This window comes from Lolium rigidum, chromosome 3, assembly GCF_022539505.1.
Source record: "Lolium rigidum isolate FL_2022 chromosome 3, APGP_CSIRO_Lrig_0.1, whole genome shotgun sequence".
NCBI lineage: Eukaryota > Viridiplantae > Streptophyta > Magnoliopsida > Poales > Poaceae > Lolium > Lolium rigidum.
In genome coordinates this window covers 249,793,783-249,803,380 of record NC_061510.1, presented here as the reverse complement: position 1 = coordinate 249,803,380, position 9,598 = coordinate 249,793,783, and the positions used below count along the sequence as shown (strand labels likewise).

Genomic DNA, 9,598 nt, shown 5'->3' with positions numbered 1-9,598 from the left:
CGAAATGTAATTATCATTCAAAGTACGATTGTAATTTTCGATGTGAATTAGCAGCAGAGGAGTAATTTGATCTTTTTTGAGGGGTAATTTGATGTGGCAACTATAGGTTGACTCACAGTTAGATAGGACTAAATGTAATTATCATTCAAAGTTCAGTTTGAATTTTAAATGTGAATTTGCAGCAGAGGGGTAATTTGATATTTGCCATTCTTTTTTATGCACTTCCTTTCAAAAGGATAAATACATTTCCTGTCGATAAATTCCAATTTGAAAATGGCAGGTGAGTAGCTTCACTGTTTTCAAAATTTCCAGGAATCTCCTATGATGACTCTTTGTGTTTCGAAGCACCAAGACACGGTTACAGTGTAACATGCCATGTCTTAACCACGAAGGAAGGATGCAGACCACGAAGGGCACATCAGAGATCCATCAATTCAGGGGCCTTCATATCTTCTCCCAGAAAGAAGCAAAAATGATTTCCCAAACAGAGCGAACACTTAAGTCCATGAGCTCAGGCACTTCCAGCCAGAATGACAACTGTTACCACAGCTGCAGATCCCTTATCTTGTCAGAAAAACCACCCAAGAATCAGGAGACGGGTGTCAGTCCAAATCAAAGCCAAGCCAGTGCTTGCTGGGAAGTAGCAAAATGCAAAACAATGGCCAGCACATAGTGGAAGGTTGCTCATAAGAGAGCAAACACAGGCAGCCCCAGCAGCTGCTAAAATGCACTATTTGGAGATCTCACAGGTAGCACATCCTTTTCCACGGCAGTAAGTGTACGGGACCAATGAACCGAACCAGCAAGGTGCGACCATCTGGCTCCTTTCTAGTGTTATTAGTTAGCACCCCTTTTGACAAGATTACTGGTAGATCTTGACGTGTCGGCAGACCGTGACAAAACCAAACCGTCCAGGTGTACTATCGGATCCAGTTGCTTTCACCGACCGGTGACTAACAACCATATCAGCTAGTCCACGTTCAGATTAAGATCCGAACACAGCTCCACCAAATATATGAGAAAATGACTTGCATTGGATGCCCACCAAACAAGAGAAACAGGGAAACAAACAATTAATCGACCTAGCATTCATGTTGTACCACAATTCTGGAAGAACTATAGATCTCAAAAATAACTCAGCCGGTAACGGCAGCTGTGAAAGCCGGTATACAGGGGGGAGAATAGGGTAGGGACACTGAAAGTGGGAGGGGGAAATGCCCCAAGGCTCTCTAAGCCAATTCAGCACCACTGCCTGTCACACATCAAGATTGCATCTGAAGCTACTAAGCTATATAGCAAAAAATGACAATGGAGCGGTAAAATTGAGGATCACCTAACTGTTTCATTTGTGACCTGTGTTAGAGCCTCAAAGATCAGGGAACAATCTTGTAAGAAGACATGTTCATAAGTTACCCTCCATTCACAAAGCTTTTACTGTCGTAGTACTTCTTCTCGCTGGCTTCTTTCTTCTCATTCCGCTTCTGCACAAAGCAACACCACATGCCAAATATGAATTAATCACACACCAAATAAATGGACCAGAATAAATGCAGACCATATCAATCCCCACACCAAAGAACGTGTTGTTGAGCATAGTTATTGCAGGAAATATTGGTCCCAGGGAGACACAAATATTAAATGCTACATATCCTAATGTATTTACTCAGGCACTGCTAATACAGTACCATAAACATCAGTAGAAAATGAGTACTGTTTACACAACATTGATATGACGAGGACAAAAGGAAAACCATATTTGCACAGCCAAGAATATATAGCATAGAACTGCATACAGCACAAGGGGGACCAAAACTCCACTTAACAATCTAATCCAATATCAGGGTAGTTACCTGGTAGGCTTCATGATTAGACACTATCCTCCTTATAATAGTACTAGTGGTGATGTCCAAAGGGCTCTCCAGCTTATGATAAATGCCCAGAGCAATTGGAACAGCATATGGATTTGAATCACCCTGATAAATGCAACTGACAATGATAAATTATCAAGGTTCAACACTCTCACAGCACAAGAAAAGGACAGTTTAATTACCTCTGTATAGTCCATGTTCTCAGCTATAGTTCCATGAACAACCAGTGAAATATTAAAAGTGGTAATCTGTAGAAAAGAAAAAGAAGTTAGAGAACTCCTGACACACATCACATACACATGACCTGATTCAATAAAAACTGCACCTGGTGGTTTCTAAATGATACTGGATATCATACGTAAGGTTAGAGGATATGTTGTACAGGTGAAATCATATGAATTTAATTTGTGAAAAAATACTTCATTGTTTTATGTACAATGATCACAGATTAGGTGCCCTCTATGTCGTGATTCAACGCTACCAGTGTGGACAAACTGAGGACACTGATCAAGTCATAACTGAGCAAAATAACCAAATTTTGTCAGTGTACTATTGTTGTATGTCTATGAGGAATGCCTTAGACTGGGAAAGGATTCTGGAGTTAACAGCTTCGCAGAACCTAACGGCTAATCATGGTTGGCATCACAGCTTGGGCAATGCGAGCAACCAACACAATTTCCTTACAAAGCAATGTGCTAACTCAGTATAACTTAATGAAGAATCAAGTTAGATATGAAACAAAGGACACTGGAAAAACTAGAGGTTATGGAAGGTTATCGATCTGTCTCAGTAAAATGGTAGGCTATGGAATCCTGCTCTCTGCTGATTTCCTTGGTATCTTCTCTCTGTCAATTTCATTGCTATCTTTCATTTTGTAGTGAACTAACCTTCATACTAGTCAATAATTATTCTTTTAATACTATGTCGAGGTACTACACATAGATGTTGTCTAGCACATTTTAAGGTTTTGACTGTTATTGACTAAAAACTACGAGTGCAGGCCCTGATCCTTCAGTGATCGTGTGACTTGTAAGTACTCCCTCCGTCCATACAAGGATGTCGGAGATTTGTCTAAATTCGGATGTATCTATACAGTAAAGAGTGTCTAGATACATCTAAATTTAGACAAACTCGCGGCATCTTTTTATGGAAAGAGATAGTAATTTAATTCAATCTTCCACCAAAGATAGGTCAAGGCCTTTATATCTAACATTAATAACAAGCAAATCATCACTTAAATACATTAGAAAGTATAAGATCTGAAGTTTCTAATGATATATGTTTTGTAATATATACCTTGTATTACGTTGGTCAAATTGATGATCTAGGGATATATGTAGGACCTATACACCGGGACGGAGGGAGTAGTCAAATGCATAGTGGACCTAGTAGAGTTAATGGGCCTAGTCACCTATGTTCAGACCTAGATTACATCTGAACTAAAAATAAAATCTGGAATGTAACATTTTAGTGAATTTATAATTGCGATATAGAAACAAGATTTACGCACTCCTGCATGGCGTCAGAAATATAAGATTTATCATTTGTGCATAGATTCGTGATAAGTGCAAGTCGCCCTATATTCTCAAATTAATACTGGATTTGAAATTAGGCTTTTACTGGTACATCACTAATGCCTTATCATCAAGCATTTTATACTACAATTACATAATGTCATGGTTAAGAGTCGAATAGAAAGCACACCATGTCTTTTGAAATATCCCATGGAGCACCAATGATCACTTCATCAACATATTGGCAAGCCAAAACACTCAAACTTCTTTCGTGGAGATTCATTATTGGGCGATGTGGTCCTCGAGTTGAACTGAAGCGTGAACATCAAAAGAAAGAATGTGATGTTGAGACAGTTGAGTAGAGAAGTTATGAATTATAAAGTAAGACTGGGATAAACAAATGAACTGTATAAGCACTGTAGTTACAGAAGAAAAGGAGATGAAACAATCGTATTTACCTTATGGTTTGATCTGTGTGGATACCAACAAGTAAGAAATCTCCAAGCTCCCGAGCAAGTCGCAATATCTACACAGAAAGAAACTGTGAATGAACAGAAGTCTGAATTTGTTATGTGTGTATAGTACCATGGCCCACCCATCGCCACGTTAGAGAGAGGATCCCCGTGAAGCCTATCATTCAAATTAGGAAGATATCTTTTAGCTTGGGCCCCATGCAAATTGGTGATAAGATCTAAGATCCGTTATTGTTAGGCTTCAACAGAAAGAGGAGACGCTATGATAAATAAACAACCAACAATAGGAGTGTGTGTATGTGTGGTGGTGGTGGTGGGGGGGGCTGCTATGATAGCAACCTATAAGTCTAGTGCAGAATTACTACGTTTTCATGAGTTAAATTCAGCGTAAACCTTGAAACGTACAACCCAGACATGCATATGCAAGAGCAGCCAAATGCTGAGAAAGTCATGGTTTTCTCTGTTTCCTTTTGTGTTTCAGGGGTTGGCATTCACCTCGACGTGACCAGCATGGAACAGATCAAATGCACCGTCTATGTAAACTATCCGAGAATCTGGTCCTGGACTCTGCAATGGTAAAGCTTAGCTTAGTCAAACAGAAAAGAAAATAAGCTGAGAAAAGAATAACCTTTAGTTTTATCTAGTAGAATCACACAAACTATCACCAGCTAACAAGAAATTTGAACAATATTCAACCAGATTTTACACTTACAGAGTGAATATTAAATTTAAAAGTATATAAATTCAAGGATATGTGAACTTCCATTATTTCTGACTATCGCCTCTCAACTCAGAGACACTCAACCCCCAAACCCCTACTGGCAATCAAATCGCTTAATCACATTTGACTAATTAATGAAGCACGCTGCACAAATAACTCTCACTCCCTCTCTTAAGTCCTCATTCAGGCCTACTAAGTGCACCAACACCAAAAGGTTCATATTTTACGAAGAGGAAACATTTGTCAGTGCAAGTTTCTAGCGACGATGCACAGACAAATCTCTACCTAGGTAAAAACAAAGGAACTGTCATTTTGCATAGAGATTATCTTAGTGTAGCCACCTCAAACTAATTTCTGATATCAGGATTAGGTGCTAACCACACTGTAGAGGCTGGTGGAATATTCATTACCCAAAATAAATGACGTATTATGCATGAGAAACTCTGAAACTGCAGAACTTATACCCGGCTATTTGAGAACTGCACTATTCTCCGAGATGTAGGAAGAAAATGAGATATTTTGGTTCCACTTCCAGATCCACTATGATCAATACTCTGACCATGCCCATGACTGAACTGCCTTTGCAGTGAAGAGTGGTTCTGATTATCAGAAGCTGGTCTCTCTCTAACACAGAGAAGCATTCTTCCTGCAATGAAGAAAAGATGCTCAAGATAACAGTAAAATATTTTCACCACCAGTGCATGTGATGGTGGAAACAAGAAAATGCGGTGAGTCTTGACGACAGATATGAAAGTTCTTTCTTAAAGTCGCGTATGTACAGGTAACAAAATTTGGCGAGCAGACAGCTTTGAAGAAATAGGTTTCTGGTTGACCTAGACCCAATTGCAATAGTGGAGATCACTATGAGATTTGGGCATCAGAGAGACCTTGGAACTAAGAACTTTAGCCCAAGATATTCCATGGTTTTTCAAACTTTAATTTCAGTATGGCAATTATAACTTTTAGCTATCTAACACATACAAGAAGCAGAATCAGTACCAACAATGTCTGTAGTTGACACTCCTTCAGTCCTTTTAATCTGCTTATATCGGCCAGCCTTTTTGGCAAGGGCATATGCATCAGTACCATCTGGGAGCAGGCAAGGATCATCACCATGGATAATGTAATCAATATTGTACTCATTGAATAGCTTGTTCATGAAATCTTCAGTTATGGCATATGGTGCATCTGGAATAACATCGTCCACCCATTTGACAGCACGGACCATTTTCATCCTGTATTACCCAGAAAAAGGGAAACATTAGGAACAAGAAATGCATGCTAAACACCAAAGAGTTCCAAAACCATACAAGTCTCACTGTCTCAGAACACCAAGGAGTTCCATCCTACCCACAAACTATCATCTACAATTTAAGATATATATATATATATAAAAAAAGAAACTTTGATGCAAATATGCAACTCCTCTACAGTAGGGCCTCAAAGAAGACATTTTTAATTCACACAAAGACACCAAAGGTTGGTCTGAGTACTGACAATGAGCAACAACCAGAAAAGGTAGCCGCAATCTGAGGGGAAGCAAACGGTAGAACTAGCTACGAAAGGGATCGGGGATGAGACCTCTCATTGAGTGGCGTGACGGGGGGTCCCTTGTTGGCTGTGATCTCGTCGTCGCTGACGACGCCGACGACGAGCTCGTCCCCGAGCGCCCGCGCCTGGCGCAGCGCATTGCAGTGGCCGTAGTGCATCATGTCGAAGCAGCCGTCCATGTAGACCCGCACGGGGCGGCGGCGGCGGCGGAAGCGGCGGCGGAGGGCCTCGACCGGCGGCAGGCTCGGGGCCGCGGAGCCGCCGCCGAGGTGGAGCGCGACGACGGAGGCGCCCAGCACGATGCCGCCGATCACGCACGCCGCCACCGTCCGCGCGCTGCTGCTCCCCACGTCCATGGGTGAGGCAGTGCAGGCGCGCAGGCAGGAGTCAGCGGGGCTGAGGGGAGAGTGGTGGTGCAGAGAAGGGTTTGAGTGCGGTGGGATCTAGCCTAGGGTTAGGGATCCGGGTGTGTGTGCGGCTGGAGGGCCCGTCGCCATGGGAGATGGGTGGGAGGTCTCACACAGCTGCGTGTGCCCTCGGGTCGGGTTGACTCACTGCCATGCGGGACGAACCTGTCAGTGTAGCCTGCCTCGTGTAGGTCCGTACAGTATACACCGTACAATTCCGATGTCACTTTATTTATTTCAAAAAATATTTTAATCAATACCATAATACATATAGTACTTCGTCTGTCCAAAAACAAGTGTCTCAATTCTTTCTAGATACGAAACTAAAATGTCTAAATACATGAACTAAGACATTTATTTTTGGAGAGAGCTAGTAGCAAATAGTACATGTTAAAAATACACGAGTTGTTTTTCACTCTTCAGCGATTATAAAGTAATGTCTAAAAGATGAGCAAATCATCAAAATCTTCAAACTCCTTCAAGACGTGATCTTATACTTTTCTAACCCATAAAAAATGGGATAGATCGATGCCAAACCACAAGCATGTAACTTAGTAAGCAATGGGGGTTCTCCCATAAATTTAAGCCACAATGTCAAAACTACGTAGCTAGTAAATTAATTAATCAACGTCAGAGAGTGTAACAAAACCAAACCGCGTGGTTGATGTCGTTGGGTGTTGAGAATGTGAATCACCATTGTCGAGGACGTATCAAGATGAACAAATATTGCAGGGACAATACTCATCCATCAACAATGAGAAAAAAAATCCAAAATTGATCGGGCAAAGTAAGATCTGAAAGAGCATACCTAGAAAAATTTAATGTTCCAACACCATCATTGACATCGGAGAGGAGGTCCCATCGTGCGATGAAAGGTTGAAGATTACTTATTGTAGATGATGCCATCTAAATTAACATGGAGACCAACAAGAAGATGGCTACCAGAACTCTAAGATAACTAGAAGATACCCCGCGCGTTGCTGCGAGAACTCGTGGCAGTCATTATATTATTAATTTGAGCATATTTATTCAAGTGAAAGTAATCAAATAAAGTATCAGAAGATATAATAATATTCATGCGTGCCATCGTTATTTGGTACATGCTAACGTCCTAAATTATGCATTTCTTACAACCACAACACAAAACTAAACAGAAGTAGAGAGATTTCATAATAACTCTTGGTAAGTCTTAGCAAGAGAGCTATCGTGAACAACCCGCAACCACACACCTAGATAAATGAAGGGGACACGAATTAATGATTGCACAAAGTTGCAGCGGGAAATTTGTTTAAAGACATTAGATTAAAGCACACATATAGGAAATGTGAATACATGAATAAAATGTCATGATTCATTGCTTCTCGGTGCAAAAGCAACCAATTAAATAATTTTACAAAGAAATAGCTTTTTTTTGTGTTGTGACATATGAAAGCTTCATATGGTTATATAAAAATATGCATCACTGATGTACACTCGAATGAGAAAATGAACTGTATTCAAAGTAAATACTGACAAAAAAATCGAAGCAGATTCAGAATTTCTCATGATACAGATAATAGTTCTTATGACATTATTCTTAGTACATATATGCATAGTAATATGTGGAAACTGATTAGGAAGATGGCCACTATAAATTATGTTGCATTTGATAAAATGCTAAGTTAAGAGCCCAAAACTAAGTGGCTAGAAGTGAAAGGAAAAAAAAAAGTAGTTGCAGTGTGTTAACAACATATTATGTAGCACCTAGCTCTAGCAGCTAGTGTTTTTTTTTTTTGCCTTAAGGTAAACATATATAGAGAGCAAGCGATAGCATGCAATCTTCAATAGTAGATGGATTCATCGTCCAGAATTTTCCTGATCTGATGCGAATTTCATAGTACTTCATTTGTTCTGGGACACCTTTCCCTATTAAACACAGTTTCCCATAAGAAGAGCCTTATAAGCAAAGAATCTTTTTACATTAATATAAGAAAAAGAATCTTGATTTACCTTGTAGAGGCACCTGTTAGTGTATAACCAAAGGGGTGTTGAAAGCCATCGTCAATGGAGATGAGATGAACAACGGATAGCAGTAGTACTCTGTAGTTAATTGCAAGGGAAAAAAAGATGTAAACGGCTACTTACCCCATCTCTCAGGGAATAATAGTTTAGTTTTCTTCATCCAAAAGTTGCTGAATTAGCACTATCCAACACAAATAAGCAGAGATGTATTCACCTCCTCATAGTCGAAGAACCAGTAAATTGTGTACTGCCCACAATCAGCTAAATACATGTAGCTACCCTGGCCAAGCCAAAGCTGAACACAAACGTTAGGACATGAAGAGGTGGTGGAGGAAAATGAGTATCCACACACATGCAGAGAGCAAGATCGCAGTCCGTGGCAAAGGAGCGGCTGCCGATAATTCTTCTTGAGAAAAAAAAAACCGGCAAGCTTACAAACTGGGTGCTGGCAGCAGCCAGCAGGCCGCTCAGTCTGGCACTTGCTCCCGTCTACGGTTTTTCCAAATCGCAGCCACCAAAACATAGATGCCAAACTTTCATAGCACGAGGTAGATAGGCGGAAGCAGGAAGCAAGTACCGGTGCGTGGTGGATGGGAGGAGAAATTTGATTGAACAGGTTGCACGAGGCCCTCTAACTGATGTTGGCTTATATATACAGAGTGGAGATGAAACGACCAATCAAAAGATCATCTCCCCGTATGCCTAAAATGGTGATCTCCGTCTGCTTGCCTTCCTGAGCTATTAAAGTTTCGGATCGGTCGGTTTATACCGAAGGGGAAAAGAAGAGACGAAGTGGGAATCAGCACTAAGGGAGCACTGCATGTGCAATGTTAGTTGCGTCACAATAAGGACAGAGAAGGCAAAGCGTTGGAGATTTCAAATGGGTAGAACAATTCAGATGACGTGGCTAGGCTGCATGGCCTGGAAATTCACTTAGTGGGGATGAACTTCTTAGTTATATAGGATCTATTGGAAACACTATTTTTATTGAAAATTCCGCTCATATATTAGGTTCCTCGCCCCTCCCAATGTCACTGAGGCCGGTCGGAGGAGGGGAAACCGA

General features: G+C 40.8%; 1 protein-coding gene across 1 annotated transcript; it reads right to left on the bottom strand.

Annotated features, from left to right (window-relative positions):
* Positions 1–1,056: 1,056 nt before the first annotated feature.
* Positions 1,057–6,312, bottom strand: LOC124703265 (ethanolamine-phosphate cytidylyltransferase-like; the record flags this gene model as incomplete). Its single annotated transcript, XM_047235486.1, is given in 9 exon segments — positions 1,057–1,481; positions 1,851–1,973; positions 2,051–2,116; positions 3,573–3,693; positions 3,841–3,908; positions 4,351–4,422; positions 5,041–5,222; positions 5,576–5,811; positions 6,158–6,312. Coding segments are annotated over 9 exon segments (1,095 nt in total), but the record flags the coding sequence as incomplete, so codon positions are not given.
* Between the last annotated feature and the right edge of the window lie 3,286 nt (positions 6,313–9,598).